Below are 22,290 nucleotides of genomic sequence, written 5' to 3' on the forward strand. Positions count from 1 at the left end.
CTGGCTCGTCAGCTGGAGCGACGCTCAGTCATTTGTCAGTGCCAAGCCAACTGGCAAGCTGAGGCTTCCCACAATGTAAGAGCAACATTCCCAGAAAGATGTTTGTGTCCCGTAGGAGATGGGCTGCTGTATTCTGGTGCTGATAACAGAATGGAGAGAAGACGTTGGTTTTGAAAAGCTCTTTATTTAACCGTTATTAATAACCTGTCTTTCTCTCTTTCGCTCTCTTTCACTCTCTCTCTTTCATGCTCTCTCGCTCTCTCCATCTCTCTCTCCCTCCCTACCTCTGTCTTTCTTCTAGACATACAGTATATGCCGAATCCATAGGAAGAGCCTTCAAATATTCCTCTCTTTTCTCTAAATCCACACCAGGCATAGTGTGTGTGTGTGTTTGTGCGTGAGCTGCTGTGAGAGGAATGTAGCTCAGAGCTATATATAGGACAGATCCTGGAGGGATGACTGAAGGGAGAGAGGGAGGGAGGGATAGAAAAAGAGAGGGGATATAGACAGCGGAAAAGAGAGACGGAAAAGACAGAGAGAGGAAAGAGAAATGGAGAGGGAGGGAGGGATGGAAGAGACAGAGAAAAGAGCAACAGTGGTAGAGAGATGGGGAAGCATCAACGGACAGACAGAGATAAGCACACTCATCCCATCATGGTATGCGTGTGTAGCAGTATTGCTTCCGTGCCTCTCCCCACCCCGAACCAGGGACCCTCTGCACACATCAACAACAGCCACCCTCGAATCATCGTTACCCATCACTCCACAAAAGCCGCGGCCCTTGCAGAGCAACTACTTCAAGGTCTCAGAGTGAGTGACGTCAGCAATTGAAACACACCACTGCTAACTAGCTAGCCATTTCACATCGGTTACATTCACCCCCCTTTTGACCTCCTTTTCCGCAGTAACCAGTGATCTGGGTCACGGCACCAATGTAGCAGTATTGCTTCCGTCCCTCTCCTCGCCCCTACCTGGGCTTGAACCAGGGACCCTCTGCACACATAGACAACAGCCACCCTCAAAGCATCGTTACCCATCACTCCACAAAAGCCCCTTCCCTTGCAGAGCAAGGGGAACAACTACTTCAAGGTCTCAGAGCAAGTGACGTCACCAATTGAAATGCTATTTGCGCGCACCATTGCTAGCTAGCTAGCCATTTCACATCTGTTATACTCACCCCCCTTTTGACCTCCTCCTTTTCCGTAGCAACCAGTGATCTGGGTCACTGCACCAATGTAGCAGTATTGCTTCTGTCCCTCTCCTCACCCCTACCTGGGCTTGAACCAGGGACCCTCTGCACACATAGACAACAGCCACCCTCAAAGCATCGTTACCCATCACTCCACAAAAGCCCCTTCCCTTGCAGAGCAAGGGGAACAACTACTTCAACGTCTCAGAGCGAGTGACATCACCGATTGAAACGCTATTAGTGCACACCACCGCTAACTAGCTAGCCATTTCACATCGGTTACACGTGAAAGCATAGCAGAAATAGAGTCTGGATGTGTCCCAAATGGCACCCTATTCCTTATGAATGCACTATGTAGGGAATATGGTGCCATTTGGGATGTAACCTCAAGGTGGGATCTTCTATAGGAATACCTCTCTCTACACATGGTACTGGAGATAGCAGACATGATGGGCTCAATATGTTACAATTTAGATTTGTCAGTAGAAAATCACATACAGTATGTGGTTCTGTGTAGCTTAGCTGGTAAGTACATGGTGCTAGCAATGACAAGCTTGTGTGTTCAATTCCCGCAAGATTCACATGTGAAAAAAATAATACACTTTTGGATAATGTGGCATAATATAATGTTATTAACAAATGTGACTTCTGAATCATGTGTCAAGTCACTCTATCCAGGACACACTGCTGGGCTACTCAAACACACTTCTGAAAGTGCAGTCTGAAAACCGCTTTCTGTACCAATTGAACTATATATTGACCTTGAGTAAAGAACATGTCTGTTTCCCAATAATGTATGACAGATCCTTGAGTGACTCTGATACTGGTCAAAATACATCATTCTTTCTCTCTCTCTCCTCCCATTTTTGCCTCCCTCCATTGTTTACTACTTTTAGTAAACAAGTACACAGTGTGTGACCAGAAAAGCTATACTGCAAGTATTCTATAGTGTTTTAGCATCCCAAAACGTATTACTATCTCCTTTAGCCTCTGCAGAATTGCATTGGATTTAATGTAATTGCTGTAGATAAAGTGAATAGTGGCTTATTCATGTTTTGTCAGGCAGGGTAAAAAATACAGCCTAAAAAAGGATTGCTTTTAAAAAGCCATAGGAAATCTATTAAAAGCTTTGCATGGTACATATTTATACTGGGACATCCTGGTATCAGATAAATCCCTTACCTCCCTCCTCATCCTCTCCCAGCCCTGTCCAATCCCTCTCTCCACCACTCCATCCTTATCTCCAATCCCTGTCCCCCTCTCTACCACACTCACCTCTCTACTATTTTCTCTCTCTCTTTCCTTTCTCTCGCTCGCTCGCTCTCTCACACACACACACACACACACACACTCAGTAAAGGACTAGAGTGCAGCAGATTTGTAAACAAATCACTTATGCTTTATTCATGATTCATAATCACTGCTTGGCTGTTATCGTGCAGGGTGGCTAGAATACAGTGCCTGTACAGAACTGAGTAGGACCCCGGTCAAGCCGTCCATGAGAATGCCTGTGTGACACTAAGCAAACGTGACTTTGACCATCAACAGCAGCAGTCGCCGGCAGGAATGTGGAATCAGAAAGGGATGCTTACCCTTCCGTTTGGCCTCTCTAACCTTTCTTGTTTGTTGGTTTTGTTTGATTGTTTTCTTTTTCGCCGTGCAGAGTAGGGTTATCAAACTAGGTTTAGTTTAGCCTTGCATGGAGGGATGTCACCTTCACTAAGAGCTGAAGTAACTGCTCCCCCTGAAACATAAAGGCATTTTTTTCTGGATACAGATTAAGCCTAGTTTTACACTAATAAGCACTTTCAATGGTGAGTCCAAGTCAGTAGACTAAATATGTGTTTTGGAAACTGGTCCTATACATGAACAGTTTATAATTGCAGTTCACTTGTGATACTATCTGTAACTTGGCGAGTTTAGGTGGAAATATGGTATTAAATCCTGGGGGCGAATTACAACGTGTAACAGAGGTTGTTCGGTGAATATCCCAAGCATCGTGAATAAACTTGTTTGAGACTTACATTAGCTCCCCATATTGTACAGATAACTCTGATTTTAAAGTCATGTGCCAACCCATCTCTGGTGAATATCAGTTGTAAATGAAACAATGTGATTATTGAAAATTCTGCCCTGCTTGATCTACTGTCTGACGAGACACAGGATTTAGTGGCTGCCGTCAAAACAGAGTTAGACGGCTGTGTGTTTTAAGTGTCAGGTTTTATTAGTCGTATGAACGGGATACACATGGTATATACTGTCCAACTAAATGCTTACCGGAAAGTTCCTTCTCCACAATGCAACAACAATAAGAAATAAGAAAAGATAAGACTACAAACATAAAGTAAATGGCTCAGGAGAATAGAATATACATTTTTACATACGCAAGCATAAAACAGCAAGGCACAATTTATAGTCCAATATTTACATGTGTATTGGGGAAGGGGGGATTGGGGGAGCAAGTGTTTAAATTGTGCAGTATTTAGAAATCATAATAATATTCGTCTAGCAGCATTTGTGTGTGCGTGTGGGGTGTGTGTGTGGAGGGAGGGGGGGTGTACAGCATGGGGGTGTACAGCACGTCTGTGTGTCACAGCCATGAAATTCTGTAACTGTTTTAAATTCCCCATTTGTCACGTTCTGACCTTAGTTCTTTTATTATGTCTTTGTTTTAGTATGGTCAGGGCGTGAGTTGGGTGGGTTGTTTATGTTCTTTTTTCTATTGATTTGGGATTGCTGTGTTTGGCCTGGTATGTTTCTCAATCAGAGGCAGCTGTCAATCGTTGTCCCTGATTGAGAATCATACTTAGGGATCCTGGTTTCACTTTTGAGTTGTGGGTGTTTATTTTCAGTGTCGGGGTTTGTTTCCACACGGAACTGTTTCGGTAGTTTTTTGTCATGTTGTTGTTTTATTGTTTTGTTCAGTGTGCTTATTAAAAACCAAGTTGAACACTTACCACTCTGCGTATTGGTCCGATCCTTGCTACTCCTCCTCAGAAGAGGAAGAGGAGAGCCTTTACACCATTGGCCTCATGGTGAAATGTGGTTTGCTTCCTCTTTGGCAACTGAGTTAGGAAGGACGCCTGCATCTTTTTAATGACTGTGTGTATTGATACACCATCCAAAATATAATTAATAACTTCTCCATGCTCAAATGGATATTCAATATCTGCATTTTACCCATCTACCAATAGGGTAAAAAAATATATTTGTGGTTGAATCTGTGTTTGAAATTCACTGCTCAACTGAGGGACCTTACAGATAATTGTGACCGACCGGCTAGATTCAGTTTTATATAGCAAAATTTGTGTTTTTTACATTGGATAAAAGTAGAGACTCAGGGCTAGAAAATGGTACAGTACCAGTAAAAAGTTTGGACACACACATCTGTCTGTCTGTGTGTGCATACGTGCGCTCATGTTAGTGTATGTCTGTGCGTCTGTGTGAGTGTGCATGGGCGTGTGGGGTATGCTTCACCACCCCCTGCTGTTTACCCATAGGCTGCAATGTATGCGAGGGACTCAAACCAGTCACCCTTAATTTCCCTTTATGTTCTGATGACACACAAACCTTCTGAGTCTGTTATGTCTTCTGATGTGTGTGCTCCAAACTCTTTGTCCTCAGAGCGTCCTCTGTTTCCCCCCATGCAGCTGAGCTAATGCAGACAAATGTCAAAATCTGGGGCTGGTCTTTTTCTGCCGAGCTGTCTTAGACACACAATGTTCAGGCTCAGCTCTGAGTTCCTCTTATTTTGTCAATGTCAAATGCTCTGATGCCCGTCCCTGAGGGAAATGGAGGGGATCACTATGCTAGAATCCATGGTATTATAGATTGGTAGAAATAACAGTAATGGCTTGATCATCACACCATTTGTGCTACTCAGTTGTAGTGTTTTGAGTAAGGTTGGAGTTATTAGGTTATTAGGTCAGTTGTTATGAAGTGATGAACAGAAAGTGAACCTATGTGGCTTAGCTGGTAAGAGTGTGATGCTAGCCATGCCAATGCTGCTCGTTCAGTTCCCTAAAGGATCACACACACACTGAAAACATATGCACTCACTGTACAGTACAGTATTGTTATTATATATTTTAATGAATCCCTTCTCTCTGGTCTCTCTCTCTCTCTTCACAGTTCAAAGGGCAGGCCAACCTCCATGTGTTTGAGGACTGGTGTGGCTCGTCTGTAGCCCAGCTCCGAAAGAACCTGCACTTCCCTCTATATCCCCATGTGAGTATACTGTAGAGCTCTGTCTGTCTGTTTGTCCGTCCGTCTGTCTGCCTTCTCTATGTCTGTCCGTTCGTCCGCCAGACATGTTCAGGTCTTCATCTTATGGTTTGTACACGTCTATCATTCCAGACGAGAACTACGGTGAAGAAGCTGGCTGTGGCTCCAAAATGGAAGAACTACGGCCTGCGAATATTTGGTTTCATTCATCCATACAGAGATGGTGAGAAACCCCTAATCATACTTTCTACTTACACCCTAGAGGTTGAGTTCCATTAGATTAAGTGCCCATGGGTGGAGTTGCCTATATGTGCCCAACCAAGTGCCCAACACTACACCAAGTGCCCTACCAACTGACTCAATTCAACTTGGGCTAAATGCCATCCACTAATGAGGCCTTTGACAAGTACCCCTAGTAGAACCCTATCAGAGGTTCTCAGACCCTCTCAAGGGCTATTGCAAAAGGTTAGATGGATAACCCCCATTGTATCAGTTAAAGGGACATTTCACTCGTAAGTAAACATTGTTTCCAGACATTTTCCAACCTCTAAAGTAGTCTAATGTCAAGATGAAACCATGTCCAATGACATCAGTTGTATAAATCCAGCTATATGCCTCCATTCCAAATGAATGGAAAATATGTTTTTCCAAAAACAAGAAAGTAGACAGTGCTTATCTTTTCCATTCATTTGAGATTGAGGCGTACAGCTGGATCTACACTATCGATCTTCACTATTGATGTCTTGGGACACGGTTTCATCTTGACATTACTTTACTTTCTGAGTGAAATGTCCCTTTAAGAGTCACCCAACACACACCATAACCCCCATAGTATCAAACCACTGTGGTGGAATTATTGTAATCAAAAGGAGAGACTTTTAGATTTCTTCAGAACAACCAAACGTTATTATTTAATTACTGCAGTAATGGAGCTGGTCAGTAATCACCCCTGAAGGTGATCACTGAGAACTCAACCAGCTGGTTTGAGCCACAGCATTTTATAGCCAAGTCCATTCATGACAAACAGATGTATGCAATGGGTCACAATGTTACTAACAATTCACAGCCAACCGTATCTGCTGTAAATACTGTCCTCATTGTGTAGAAACCAGGGTCTGGCCCTGAGCCATCTCTCCCTGGTACCTTACAGTCAGTCACACAGACACTAATCATGCTATGGAATGCGGTCTTTATCACCAATCCATCGTAAATCCACTGTCAGTGTTAATTCTCCCAGAGGCCCTCTTTCAATTCACACAAACACAATAGATTTATAATAATCCTCTATTCAGTTGCATAAAACAACCATTTGATGCAATAACAGTATTATAACATAATATTGTAATTTCTCCACCATACCACACTTATCACTCAGTCTGTGGTTTTTGGCCATTCCTGTCTTGGCCTCTGTGAGCTTTAACTCCAGAGCAGAAGCATAATGTGTACTTGTGCCGCTGCTACTCCGTTGCCACACACACACACACACACACACACACACACTCTTTCTCTTAGTGAGGTCAGCTGTATAAATATAGCTACAGAACCAGGCCCCAAATCCCCATACAGCAACTGACAGAGTGTTATATAGAGAGTTACTGAAGGCTGGGGCCTGGCTCTAGGTGTGGACTGAGGACACTGTCTGTCAGTCCTGCCTCAGTAACGCACATCTTGTACACACACACACACCCTAACCATTTTGACTGTATTTCTATTTCCCAGGTGATTTCCAGTTTTCGGTGTCGTCAGATGATAACTCTGAGTTCTGGGTGAGTCCTGACGAGAGCCCTCTCAATGCCAGACTACTGGTCTACGTTGGACAGGTAAGGACTGCATCAAACACATACTATTCTATTCTATTATTTTCTTTCGATTATGTTTCATTTAGTTTCTATTCACCCTTAAATGGATAGTTTTCCAGATTAAGATTAGGGTAAAACACTGAACAATATATCCCTTTAAAATATACCAGTACTATGGTACTATCACAGTAGTAGGGATATAGGATACTTTGCGTGTCAACGTTGTGATATATGAGGGTGGCGTGTATGGGGTTTTTATGAGAGGGGCGTGACGGGATATAACATGTATAATATGGGTTTCTTACCATTTGTTTTTTTATTCTTTAATCTAGTTTTTTTTTATCTAGTGATCAAGGCACATATGTGTGTGTATGTATGTGTATGTACACTGATTGTATAAAACATTATGAATGACAGACTGGCCAGGAGAATCCAGGTGAAAGCGATGATCCCTTATTGATGTCACTTGTTAAATCCACTGCAATCAGTGTAGATGAAGGGGAGGAGACAGGTTAAAGAAGGATTTTAAAGCATTAATACAATTGAGGCATGGATTGTGTATGTGTGCCTTTCAGAAGGTGAATGAGCAAGACAAAAGATTTAAGTGCCTTTGAACGGGGTATGGTCATTACTTAATTTGAGCCGGATCCTGTCAGAACAGAACAGCTTATAAGAACTCCCACCATTCCCTCAGACGAACCATCAAACAGGCAAAGAGTTAATACCGGAATAAGATTGAATCCTACTACACCGGCTCTGACGCTCATCGGAGGTGGCAGTGCTTGCAAACTATTAAGGACTACAAAGGGAAACCCAGCCGCGAGCTGCCCATTGATGGGAGCCTACCGAACAAGCTAATAGCATTTTATGCTCGCATCAAGGCAAGCAACACTGAAGCATGCATGAGAGCACCAGCTGTTCTGGATGTGTGATCACGCTCTCCATTGCCGATGTGAGCAAGATCTGTAAACAGGTCAACATTCACAAAGCCGCAGGGCCAGAAGGATTACCAGAACGTGTACTCAAAGCATGCATGGACCAACTGGCAACTGTCATCGCTGACATTTTCATACTTTCCCGGAACGAGTATGTAATTCCTTCATGTTTCAAACAGACCAACATAGTCCCTGTGCCTAAGAAAGCAAAAGTAACACGCCTACATGATTAGCGCCCTGTAGCACTCATGTCGGTAGCCATGAAGTGCTTTAAAATGGCTCACATCAACACCACCATGCCGGAAACCCTAGACCCACTCCAATTCGAATACCACAGATCCAAATATGTCACAATCTAAATTGCACACCGCACTTCCCTTTCCTACCTGGACAAAAGGAACACCTATGTGAGAAAGCTGTTCATTGACTACAGCTCAGTGTTCAATACTATAGTGCCCACAAAGCTCATCAGTAAGCTAAGGACCCTGGGACTAAACACCTCCCTCTGCTACTGGATCCTGGACTTCCTAACAGGCCGCCCCCCAGGTGGTAAGAGTAGGCAACAACACATCTGCCACACTGATCCTCAACACTGGGGCCCCTCAGGGGTGCATGCTTAGTCCACACCTGTACTCCCTGTTCACCCACGACTGCATGGCCAAGCACAACTCCAACACCATCATTAAGTTTACTGACGACACAACAGTGTTTAGGCCTGATCACTGACAACGATGAGACCGCCTATAGGGAGGAGGTCAGAGAACTGGCAGTGTGGTGCCAGGACAAAAACCTCTCCCTCAGTGTGAGCAAGACAAAGGAGCTGATCATGGACTATAGGAAAAGGAGGGCTGAAACAGGCCCCACATCGACGGGCTGTAGTGGAGCAGGTTCAGAGTTTCAAGTTCCTTGATGTCCCCATCACCAACAAACTATAATGGTCCAAACACACCAAGACAGTTGTGAAGAGGGCACGACACCACCTTTTCCTCCTCAGGAGACAAACATTTTTTGGCATGGGTCCCCAGATTCTCAAAATATTCTATAGCTGCATTCTGACCGGTTGCATCACTGCCTGGTATGTTAACTGCTCGGCATCTGACCGTAAGGCGCTACAGCGGGTAGTGTGTATGGCCCAGTCCATCACTGGTGCCAAGTTTCCTGCATCCAAGACCTATATACTAGGCAGTGTCAGAGGAAGGCCCAAAAAATTGTCAAAGACTCCAGTGTCCCAAGTCATAGGCTGTTCTCTCTGCTACCGCAAGGCAAGTGGTATCGGAGCATCAAGTCTAGGTCCAAAAGACTCCTCAACAGCTTCTACCCCCAAGCCATAAGACTGCTGAACAATTAATCAAATGGCCACCCGGACTATTTACATTTATATAGACCAATGTGTGGCCATTGCTGTGGTGAAAGAGAGAAGCCACCTGCATTTCTCACAGAACTAGAATGAGATTCACTTTAAGTGATCTTTCTCCATATCCCTGCTCTGAGCATGAAACTCCCATCTTTCCAGCGTTGTACTTAATCATTTATTTCCTTATAGAATCATAGTCGTGGGAAGGGTGCTGGAGGTGCCGCAACACCCCTGATAAATTGAAATACATTTGCCAAAGTTATAGAAATACTGCTGTCATCCAAAACAGGCCTTTCACGATATTTCAAATACAATTGCGGGAAAACACAGATCATGCTGAAAAGAGAATAATAATCTGTCTGTGGGCTACCAAGTTATCAACTTCCAAATAGACCTTTTGAGCTAACATCATTGTTTTACAAAGTAAGAGAGAGATAAGCTTTTGTCACGAGTGCATAGGCCATGGCTGGTGAGTGGCCTGCGCCTCATTGGGTGAGTCAGTGAAACTGGAAAGCTTTTTTAGGACTATAATTTCCTCCTCATATTGTACAATATGTGGGTCTCCACACACCTAGGCCTAGGCTATTGATGGATTCAAAACAGTGTCGTTTTTATTGATCTCAGATTTTCAGTATAGCATGTCATTTCGATCATTTGTAAGCTATTGATAAATATTCTGCTGAAGTCTCCAGTCATCTAAAATTATGTAGAAGGAAAATGTTTTTCCGGACCATAGGCTATTAAACATTTTCCCCATGGGTGCAATTTCTGGCAGTGCCTCTCTCTACTTTACTGTTCTATGCCAGTATGCAAAAGTGATGATAATGCATGAAATGCTTTATTATAAGGGATTTTTCTTTCATGTGTTCCGGTACCTCTGAGCCCCCCAGGTCAACCACCTCTCTGGCTTTTTGTTCTGTATTTTTCCACCTCCCAATTGACAAATTAAGCACAGGGTATGGTAGTACGTGCCAGGCACACCAGTTTGTGTCAAGAACTGCAACGCTGCTGGGTTTCTGAAGCGCAACAGTTTCAAATCAAATCAAATCAAATTTTATTTGTCACATACACATGGTTAGCAGATGTTAATGCGAGTGTAGCGAAATGCTTGTGCTTCTAGTTCCGACAATGCAGTAATAACGAACAAGTAATCTAACTAACAATTCCAAAAAAACTACTGTCTTATACACAGTGTAAGGGGATAAAGAATATGTACATAAGGATATATGAATGAGTGATGGTACAGAGCAGCATAGGCAAGATACAGTAGATGATATCGAGTACAGTATATACATATGAGATGAGTATGTAAACCAAGTGGCATAGTTAAAGTGGCTAGTGATACATGTATTACATAAGGATGCAGTCGATGATATAGAGTACAGTATCTACGTATGCATATGAGATGAATAATGTAGGGTAAGTAACATTATATAAGGTAGCATTGTTTAAAGTGGCTAGTGATATATTTACATCATTTCCCATCAATTCCCATTATTAAAGTGGCTGGAGTAGAGTCAGTGTCATTGACAGTGTGTTGGCAGTAGCCACTCAATGTTAGTGGTGGCTGTTTAACAGTCTGATGGCCTTGAGATAGAAGCTGTTTTTCAGTCTCTCGGTCCCAGCTTTGATGCACCTGTACTGACCTCGCCTTCTGGATGACAGCGGGGTGAACAGGCAGTGGCTCGGGTGGTTGATGTCCTTGATGATCTTTATGGCCTTCCTGTAGCATCGGGTGGTGTAGGTGTCCTGGAGGGCAGGTAGTTTGCCCCGGTGATGCGTTGTGCAGACCTCACTACCCTCTGGAGAGCCTTACGGTTGAGGGCGGTGCAGTTGCCATACCAGGCGGTGATACAGCCCGCCAGGATGCTCTCGATTGTGCATCTGTAGAAGTTTGGGAGTGCTTTTGGTGACAAGCCGAATTTCTTCAGCCTCCTGAGGTTGAAGAGGCGCTGCTGCGCCTTCCTCACGATGCTGTCTGTGTGAGTGGACCAATTCAGTTTGTCTGTGATGTGTATGCCGAGGAACTTAAAACTTGCTACCCTCTCCACTACTGTTCCATCGATGTGGATGGGGGGGTGTTCCCTCTGCTGTTTCCTGAAGTCCACAATCATCTCCTTAGTTTTGTTGACGTTGAGTGTGAGGTTATTTTCCTGACACCACACTCCGAGGGCCCTCACCTCCTCTCTGTAGGCTGTCTCGTGGTTGTTGGTAATCAAGCCTACCACTGTTGTGTCGTCCGCAAACTTGATGATTGAGTTGGAGGCGTGCATGGCCACGCAGTCGTGGGTGAACAGCGAGTACAGGAGAGGGCTCAGAACGCACCCTTGTGGGGCCCCAGTGTTGAGGATCAGCGGGGAGGAGATGTTGTTGCCTACCCTCACCACCTGGGGGCGGCCCGTCAGGAAGTCCAGAACCCAGTTGCACAGGGCGGGGTCGAGACCCAGGGTCTCGAGCTTGATGACGAGCTTGGAGGGTACTATGGTGTTGAATGCCGAGCTGTAGTCGATGAACAGCATTCTCACATAGGTATTCCTCTTGTCCAGATGGGTTAGGGCAGTGTGCAGTGTGGTTGAGATTGCATCGTCTGTGGACCTATTTGGGCGGTAAGCAAATTGGAGTGGGTCTAGGGTGTCAGGTAGGGTGGAGGTGATATGGTCCTTGACTAGTCTCTCAAAGCACTTCATGATGACGGATGTGAGTGCTACGGGGCGGTAGTCGTTTAGCTCAGTTACCTTAGCTTTCTTGGGAACAGGAACAATGGTGGCCCTCTTGAAGCATGTGGGAACAGCAGACTGGTATAGGGATTGATTGAATATGTCCGTAAACACACCGGCCAGCTGGTCTGCGCATGCTCTGAGGGCGCGGCTGGGGATGCCGTCTGGGCCTGCAGCCTTGCGAGGGTTAACACGTTTAAATGTCTTACTCACTTCGGCTGCAGTGAAGGAGAGACCGCATGTTTTCGTTGCAGGCCGTGTCAGTGGCACTGTATTGTCCTCAAAGCGGGCAAAAAGTTATTTAGTCTGCCTGGGAGCAAGACATCCTGGTCCGTGACTGGGCTGGGTTTCTTCCTGTAGTCCGTGATTGACTGTAGACCCTGCCACATGCCTCTTGTGTCTGAGCCGTTGAATTGAGATTCTACTTTGTCTCTGTACTGGCGCTTAGCTTGTTTGATAGCCTTGCGGAGGGAATAGCTGCACTGTTTGTATTCAGTCATGTTACCAGACACCTTGCCCTGATTAAAAGCAGTGGTTCGTGCCTTCAGTTTCACACGAATGCTGCCATCAATCCAAGGTTTCTGGTTAGGGAATGTTTTAATCGTTGCTATGGGAACGACATCTTCAACGCACGTTCTAATGAACTCGCACACCGAATCAGCGTATTCGTCAATGTTGTTGTCTGACGCAATACGAAACATCTCCCAGTCCACGTGATGGAAGCAGTCTTGGAGTGTGGAGTCAGCTTGGTCGGACCAGCGTTGGACAGACCTCAGCGTGGGAGCCTCTTGTTTTAGTTTCTGTCTGTAGGCAGGGATCAACAAAATGGAGTCGTGGTCAGCTTTTCCGAAAGGGGGCGGGGCAGGGCCTTATATGCGTCGCGGAAGTTAGAGTAACAATGATCCAGGGTCTTTCCACCCCTGGTTGCGCAATCGATATGCTGATAAAATTTAGGAGTCTTGTTTTCAGATTAGCCTTGTTAAAATCCCAGCTACAATGAATGCAGCCTCCGGATAAATCGTTTCCAGTTTGCAGAGAGTTAAATAAAGTTTGTTCAGAGCCATCGATGTGTCTGCTTGGGGGGGGATATATACGGCTGTGATTATAATCGAAGAGAATTCTCTTGGTAGATAATGCGGTCTACATTTGATTGTGAGGAATTCTAAATCAGGTGAACAGAAGGATTTGAGTTCCTGTATGTTTCTGTCATCACACCATGTCACGTTAGTCATAAGGCATACGCCCACCGTTAGGCATACGCCCAACGTTGCAGTCTCTGATGTCCCTCTGGAATGCTAACCTTGCTCGGATTTCATCAACCTTGTTGTCAAGAGACTGGACATTGGCGAGAAGAATGCTAGGGAGTGGTGCACGATGTGCCCGTCTCCTGAGTCTGACCAGAAGACCGCTTCGTTTCCCTCTTTTTCTGAGTCGTTTTTTTGGGTTGCTGCATGTAATCCACTCCGTTACACTGGTTGTAAGGCAGAACACAGGATCCGCATCGCGAAAAACATATTCTTGGTCATACTGATGGTGAGTTGACGCTGATCTTATATTCAGTAGTTCTTGTCGGCTGTATGTAATGAAACCTAAGATGACCTGGGGTACTAGTGTAAGAAATAACACGTAAAAAAACAAAAAACTGCATAGTTTCCTAGGAACGCCCATTTTCCATGGGCATCAAAAATGGTCTACCACCCAAAGGACATCCAACCAACTTGACACAACTGCCATTGGAGTGAACATTGGTCTTCTTAATGTTTAGTTTATGTGCATGTGAGAGAGAGGAGCAGGAAGGAAAGGCAGAGGGGGAGAGGTGTGTGTGAGTGTTGTGGGGCCCACTCAGTTGTTTTGTGGTTCTCGTCAACTTCTTCACAACCCCATGCTAGACCGGCAGGGCAATTACATTTTACAATACATCCACTTCATGTGTGATAGGATATAGTAGTTTGTGTGTGTGTGTGTGTGTGTGTGTGTGCAGGTGACTGTCAATCAGGTGGTGTTGGCAGAGCATGGGGATTACTAAAATCATGTCTGTGTAGAATTATACATGTACTCTATCCAGTGGATAACAAGTGGTGTGCCCTCAAATTGTCTTAAACTGCACTTTACCTTCAAGGAAATAGTGTAAAAATTAAGGAAAATACAAGTTTTAAAGGGGGGTGAGTTGAAATTATTCAATAGAATATGTATTATGAAGTGTTTGTTTTTTTACATGATCACATAATGTATTTATTCATCCACATAAGATTATGCTTTTTGGTACTAGTACGCTCTCAAAATCTTGACTAAGTAAATTATTGCATTCATGAGACTGTGCAAAGCTCTAGCGCATACATACAGTTGAAGTCAGAAGTTTACATACACCTTAGCCAAATCCTTGGGAGCATTTTCCAAATGCCTGAAGGTGCCACGTTCATCTGTACAAACAATAGTACGCAAGTATAAACACCATGGGACCACGCAGCCGTCATACCGCTCAGGAAGGAGACACCTTCTGTCTCCTAGAGATGAAGCTTAAGGGCTAAGTGCCATAAACAAAGTTAACTTCCCACACTGAAAGGAGGGAAAGGGCTACCTAAGTATGGTTCCCAATCAGAGACAACGATAGACAGCTGTCCCTTATTGAGAACCATACCCGGCCAAAACATAGAAATACAAAATCATAGAAAACAAAAACATAGAATACCCACCCCAAATCACACCCTGACCAAACCAAATAGAGACATAAAAATGCTCTCTAAGGTCAGGGCGTGACAGTACTTGCAAATCACGTGCAAATCAATCCCAGAACAACAGCAAAGGACCTTGTGAAGATGCTGGAGGAAACGGGTACAAAAGTATCTATATCCACAGTAAAATGTGTCCAATATCGACATAACCTGATGACCTCCTATACCACCACAAAAAAGCCAGACTACGGTTTGAAGCTGCACATGGGGACAAAGATCGTACTTTTGGAGAAGTGTCCTCTGGTCTGATGAAACAAAAATATAACTGTTTGGCAATAATGACCATCGTTATGATTGGAGGAAATAGGAGGAGGCTTGCAAGCCAAAGAACACCATCCCAACCGTGAAGCACGGGAGTGGCAGCATCATGTTGTGGGGGTGCTTTGCTGCAGGAGAGACTGGTGCACTTCAGAAAATAGTTGGCATCATAAGGCAGGAAAATTATGTGGGTATACTAAATCAACATATCAATACATCAGTCATGAAGTTAAAGCTTGGTCGCAAATGGGTCTTCCAAATGGACAATGACCTCAAGCACACCATACTTCCAAAGTTGTGGCAAAATAGCTTAAGGACAACAAAGTCTAAGAATTGGAGTGGCCATCACAAAGCCCTGACCTCAATCCTATAGAAAAGTTGTGGGCAGAACTGAAAAAGCGTGTGCGAGCAAGGAGGCCTACAAACCTGACTCAGTTACACCAGCTCTTGTCAGGAGGAATGGGCCAAAATTCACCCAACTTATTGTGGGAAGCTCGTGGAAGGCTACCCAAAATAGTTAAACATTTTGAAGGCAATGCTACCAAATACTAATTGAGTGTATGTAAACTTCTGGCCCACTGGGAATGTAATGAAAGAAATAAAAGCTGAAATAAATCATTCTCTCTACTATTATTCAGAAATGTCACATTCTTAAAATAAAATGGTGGTCCTAACTGACCTAATACAGGGAATTTTTACTTGGATTAAATGTCAGGAATTGTGAAACTGAGTTTAAATGTATTTGGCTAAGGTGTATGTAAATTTCCGACTTCAACTGTATGTGAACAATTCATGAATACGTGCAACGAGCAGTTAACAAATGTAAATTAGGGTAGTGTACTTACAGGTTCTTTGCAACATTGAAAATATTATTGGACCAGTATTTGTTGATAATTTAAGATATCTTACACATATGAATAATGTATGTAATATGTCATATTAGTAGACTAAATGTGGGTAACACTTTATTTGGATAGTCTCTAGGTGCTACAGACTATCTGTAGCATTTCAACTGACTACATTCTTTTTTTAACTGCATAGTGTACAGACTCTATAAACAGGGTCCTTATAGGATCACAATTGCTTTGCAGCATGTTCAGGATTTCTTTCAGCGAGTCAGGATACCATTTTGAATAAACTAGATATCCTAAATAGTGTTGTGTTTGCATTGGCTAAAATAGGCTATACAACACTAACTTGGCCAGCCAGGAGTACTTGTAGGTTTCATTCAGGATAGAGGTTCCCTCCGAGCAGGGGGAACATCAAATAGAAAAAAATGCCATAAATCCAACACAGTTCTACACAATACAGTGTGTACAGGGCAACGTCCATGAATGTATGGTGGCGTTAGCCATTAAGGAAGCATCAAACTGGAAGCATCAAACTGGTTGATTGAATAATCCACATTGAACATGACAAAATACTAATTTCTAATGTGTTCTTTGGTGATTTGATTTGTTGTTTATATCGCTTCTAAAACTGGACATGGAATGGAATGGAATGTATTTGATAGAAGAATCTCTGGCTTGTGCACGCTAGGCTAAATAGAAAACAAGAGAACCAACTTTGGCTCAAAATGTGATTACTTCCTGTAGCTTAGAACATCACAATTTTCCATTGACTTCTACATTAATCTTCCATCCGCACGGGATAATTACAGGAAGTTGCTGGTTGAGTCTCTTGGTAGACTAGCATCTCTGATTCAAGTTTCTCCGGTGATAAAGTTATCCATTTTCCATGACAGAAAGATATGTGATGAACAGAGTTGAAAGGATTCTAAATACTACGGCAGACGCATAGTGTTCTATAATATACAATCTGAATGTTTTGTTTGCCTTATAATGTGTCTTATGATACCGCTCCACCCCTTTGTTTAGGCTAAGCCAATGACTGTATATATGAAAGCTACTGGCTACAATGGCGTTCTATGAAACCTGAACGCTCGTCACGCTATGTAACTAACATTATAACAATAACTACACATTCTAGCTATAACAATAATACCAATAATCAATACAAATAAGCAATGTTTCTACTTACAAGTAATGTCCAGCAGCAATTAGGCCATCTCTTGCCTGCTCGAATGTGTCTGCCACCAAAGCAAATCCATGTGCTGAACAACAGCTAGCCATGTTGAGGTCCAAGCATGGACAGAGCTGGCTTTGTATATGTGACTCAAATACTATCAGGATAGACTGAAGGTGGATGCTGTTAAATGACAAAGACTTATCCAATTGTTTCCCAGATCGATACAAAAGCGCAGTGGGCTAGTAGGTCATTGTGTTCCTTGCATACAAGCTGTGTACAACACTGTGTTTTCTGAGAGGCACACGCTAATTCACTACAAAGAGAGGGCCACGCATACATGCTATAGTGATACTTCAACCGAATAGGACAAGTTATACATCTTGGGAAAGCTGAAAGAGTAAACCAAATGTGCATAGGTGCTGCGCAAAATATTTGTGCATCTTTTCCAGAAATCAATTTCTGTGTAGCCAAAACATCAACACATTAGCATTAGCCATTTTGCACTATGCAAATGAGGACATATTTTCTAGTACATCTGAAATGATTATCATATCAAATGTTATTTGTCACATGCGCCGAATTCAACAGGTGTATGTACACCTTACAGTGAAATGCTTACTTACAAGCCCTTAACCAACAATAGTTTTAAGAAAAAATAAGTGTTCAAGTTTTTACTAAATAAACTGAAGAAACAATAAATACAAATAAAAATGAAAAAAATAAGAAAATAGAAAAATAACAAATGATAAAAGGGCAACAGTAAAATAACAGTAATGAGGCTATATACAGGGGGTACCGGTACAAATTCAATGTGTGGGGGCATCGGTTAGTCCAGGTAATGGAGATAATTGTCAAAGGAATTTAATAATTCCTATATGTGTTCATTAACCATATTCAATTAAAATCACTCTGTCTGTTTCTAAGAATTTGTAAGATCCTTATTTGCATAAAATAGACAGAGACCAGTCTATCAAAATTAGCCAATAGCATTTATTCTCATGACGTCATAGGTTTTAAAATGTCCTTCCTCCTCTCGACCAGGACAAAGCAGGTTCAAATGTTAATTCCAACTCACTGGCACACATACATGACACACAATATATCTGGATTAACTCCTGAAGTCTCACCATCATTTATTACCACTTTAGCAGACAGTTCCAGATGCAGAAAACCTGGAGGGGCTCTCGCTGTCTTATTTGATCACCACAGAGTTATAGTTGAGTCGGTTCAAACATAGGTTAATGACCCTCTTTGCTTACTTAAGACACACACACATTCCTTCCTACACAATGGTTATCATTTCCAATTACTCCTTATCCATGCTACATAACCTCTTTCTTAGGAACTAACATTATCTGATTAATATTGTAAAACAGGGTAGTTTAATTAATTATAGTTCTATTTAAATGTAATTATTGTTGAGTCATTATTCATAAAATTCCTAACAGTAATATGTACATGTCTGTAGAGGTAAAGTGGCTATGCATAGATCATAAACAGAGAGTGGCTTATTGGTGGTTTATTGAGAAATGTATTGTTGTGATCAAACCGGATGTAGATGGGTTTCAAAGACTGACATGTGAGCAGGGATAACATATCTAATATTGATTTTTTTATTCAAGTTTTGAAGTTGGTAATTTTGTTTGTGCATTGAAAAAGGAGTTGTCAGAGTTGAGGTCCTCAGTTTTGGTGCACTTTTGACACGTGAGGAAGACTGAGTAGGGGCTGGTGATTTATGCCCCTGCTGACAGCTGACGATTTATGGCCCTGTGTTGGAGGGGAGAAAGGCTGATAAAGATCTCAACTGGTGATTTGGCTGGCTGAGAGCCCGGATTTTCGTTGTAAAAAAAAAAGTTGATTAATTACTAAATTATAAACAACATTAATTAAATCCCACCCATGGCTCCACTAGAAGGGGCTTTTGGTCATTCAACTGCAGGATAATGAATCAATGGGTATATATCATTCATTTATAAGTAGCAAGTAAGAATTCTAGCTTTAAATCACACAATTGATTGTTCAAGCGCTTACACCAATCTAGCACGTCACTTTACTTACTTCGCTCACTTTGAACAATACCGGCCATCTGTTTCAGATTCAGCAATCATTGGTTTGTCCAGAACCACCTCCTGTCTTCTGTATGAGAAAGGTTCACTCAATTATTTTCATTGATCACCATCTTGTTGTACCTCTTTTTCACTTCCATCAAGAGGTTTTCCCTTTAGGGTGGTTTAGGCCCTCCTGTCATCCTCGGTTTCTTTGTTTGAGGCAGCCTTTCACCGGCCTTGCCACTTCTATTTTATGAAGTTGACGTGGACTCCTGGGCATCCAAGCCAGTCAAACTTGGGGTAGTATGCCATCTTGTACTTAAGGCAGTGTTTCCATCCATCAAGGCCGGTGCGGGATGCTTTTATCTCTGAAACAATGGTGGGTCTTTCTTAAGGTTTCAGCCACCTCTTCTAATTGGGAATCATTTGGGTATGCTGTGTACTTGATTATTTCCTCTGTCATGCCTTCAATAATGTATTATTTCAGCTTTGAGATAAGAAAGTTTAATTCACATTGAATGGTGCTACTGGTATGCCAGAGCTAGTGTCCTCACTGGGTAAGTATATACATTTCAAAGTACTTTTACCTTCAATTTCAGTTGTAGATGTCAGATTCATGTATTTGTTTCCAAATTCAACATCCTTGTACTGGAGCCTGAAGTTCTCTCTCAGTCCCAATATGTTCTTTATCTCAAGGCATAGTTCATCCAGACTTCCTGACACAAGGGTTCATTCTCTGGAGTCATGGTCTCCTCTAAAGACGATTCTCAGCCTAACTGGACCAGCCGTCTTGCAACCCCTTTATTCTAAAGGGGAGAAACAGAGGGGGGAAATATATATATATATATATAATTCAGAACATTAACCATGTGTATTCTCTTCTTTTGTACTGTTCTGTAGCTTCGACCCAATGATTCATCTGACAAACAAAGAAATGTGTGTGCTGCAGGCCAAGGCATGGATCAAAGCTGGCGAGACATTCAATGACATCATCAAGAGATATGCTGGACCCTATGTCAGAAAGGTGTTTTTGGGACCACATCGTGTCTATTGTCCTGCTAATAGCCTCCAGGGCTGAAAGACAAGTTCCTTACGTTTTTCCCCTTCCACTTGCCTCTTCCTTTTTTGCGGTAATGCTGCAATTATTTGGTTGTAATTTTGGGTAGAGCCGACATTTCCATATATTTGTGTTAGCTCCATGTGTGACATAACTCCACCAGTCCTATTTATGATATAATTTACAAAGATTATACCTTTTTTGAAATGTTATCAAAAAATCTAGTTTTTAACCACAATATTTGATGGAGTATTTGATCTGTCTTTTCTGGTGGATTAAACTGAAATTGCAACCAACTTTCTATGGCTGGTTAAAAAAATGATATTTTGTAGATGATTTCGTTTTCAAATACCTGAAAATTAGCTGTTGTAATCTGAACAAAGGGAAAAGGCCATTCTTGAACATGGGGTGAGACATTCTTACTAATTTGCTAGAGAACCAGTTTGGATTTAAGTGCAACTTTTGTATGACTGATGCCTGTAGTGAGAGGTCTAATGCTTTAATATTTAATCATTTCTGCCCTCCGAATTTTAGATTCATTATATAAATAGGCCCATGTGCACCTTCATCAGATGAACTGAAACATGTTGCCTAAAGCGATTTAATTCATGAATGCATTTTAATGTTTTTAATATTGTGATAGTGAAGAGCAAAATAATCCTAACATTTACAAATAAAAATCTGATTGATTTATCAAGACCAGCCCCCATGCTATGTCATTCAGTGAAATGTATTCCCATGGTATTTCGTTATGGGATCCATTAATATATTTAAAGTCTCTAAACTCGGCAAGAGTATTGTCCTGCTGATAGTTGAAATAAACATCTGCATTTTGAAAGTATTTTTATCATTCTTTTATTAACGAAAGAATAAAGATGTTGATGAAGAAATACTGTAAAGTATATGCTTTACCCGACATTTTGCGGTTGCATGATGTTTGTAGATAGAAATGTAAAACTTTAGAGTACTTAATACTTTGCAAATTGGGGGGATTTTTTTCACACCTAGCTGAGCTATCCTTTTGTAAAGAGTTTACTGTCCAGCTAATAGCCCATCATGGAAACGATGTTTGCACCCATAGGTTTTAGGCCTGCAGTAGGTTATAATAATCCATGCCTTCTGGGTATGTTTAAATGTCCAAAGGTATGGGTGGAGTTAGAATTTTGGGTGTCAGAAGTTTTTAAATCAATCAAAGTCAGCCTTTAAATGCTTTATTATCCTAATGTTTCAAGTGCGTGTGGGCGATGGAGAGAATGCATTAGACTTTTTTTTAAATATTAGAGCTTTCAGGAGGAACAGAAAAATGTCAATTCATTAACCATGTGCCATGGAATCGGTACATCGGACATTTCTTCCTAACTATTTTGCAATCTATATGGCATAGCTGTATTTGTTTTGGTCCTTAAACTTCTTATGGCTGGGGGCAGTATTGAGTAGCTTGGATGAATAAGGTGCCCAGAGTAAACTGCCTGCTACTCAGTCCCAGTTGCTAATATATGCGTATTACTGGTATATTTTGATAGAACACACTCTGAAGTTTCTAAAACTGTTTGAATGATGTCTGTGAGTATAACAGAACTCATATGGCAGTCAAAAACCTGAGAAAAAATTCCAACCAGGAAATGGGAAATCTGTCGTTTTTCAACTCATTCCCTATTGAAGATACAGTGGGATATTGGTCATGTTGCACTTCCTAAGGTTTCCACTAGATGTCAACCGTCTTTTGAAACTTGTTTGAGGCTTCTACTGTAAAGGAGGGGCTCATAAGGGCTCTTTGAGTCAGTGGTCTGGCAGAGTGCCACAAGCTCGTGACGCTCGTTCACGTGAGAGGTAGCTCGCGTTCCATTGCTTTTCTACAGACAAAGGAATTCTCCGGTTGGAACATTATTGAAGATTTATGTTAACATCCTAAAGATTGATTCTATACATCGTTTGACATGTTTCTACGG

At 42.3% G+C, this 22,290-nt stretch overlaps 1 protein-coding gene across 1 annotated transcript in view; it reads left to right on the forward strand.

The window, feature by feature from the left end:
• Window positions 1-22,290, forward strand: part of b4galnt4a (beta-1,4-N-acetyl-galactosaminyl transferase 4a) — a 445,473-nt gene that overhangs the window by 279,841 nt on the left and 143,342 nt on the right. The window contains exons 4-6 of the mRNA XM_024380395.2: window positions 5,321-5,416; window positions 5,546-5,636; window positions 7,133-7,233. Of these exons, the coding sequence (XP_024236163.2) occupies window positions 5,321-5,416; window positions 5,546-5,636; window positions 7,133-7,233 (288 nt within the window). The remainder of the gene's footprint in view (window positions 1-5,320; window positions 5,417-5,545; window positions 5,637-7,132; window positions 7,234-22,290) is intronic.

This window comes from Oncorhynchus tshawytscha, linkage group LG19, assembly GCF_018296145.1.
Source record: "Oncorhynchus tshawytscha isolate Ot180627B linkage group LG19, Otsh_v2.0, whole genome shotgun sequence".
NCBI classification, from domain to species: Eukaryota; Metazoa; Chordata; class Actinopteri; order Salmoniformes; family Salmonidae; genus Oncorhynchus; species Oncorhynchus tshawytscha.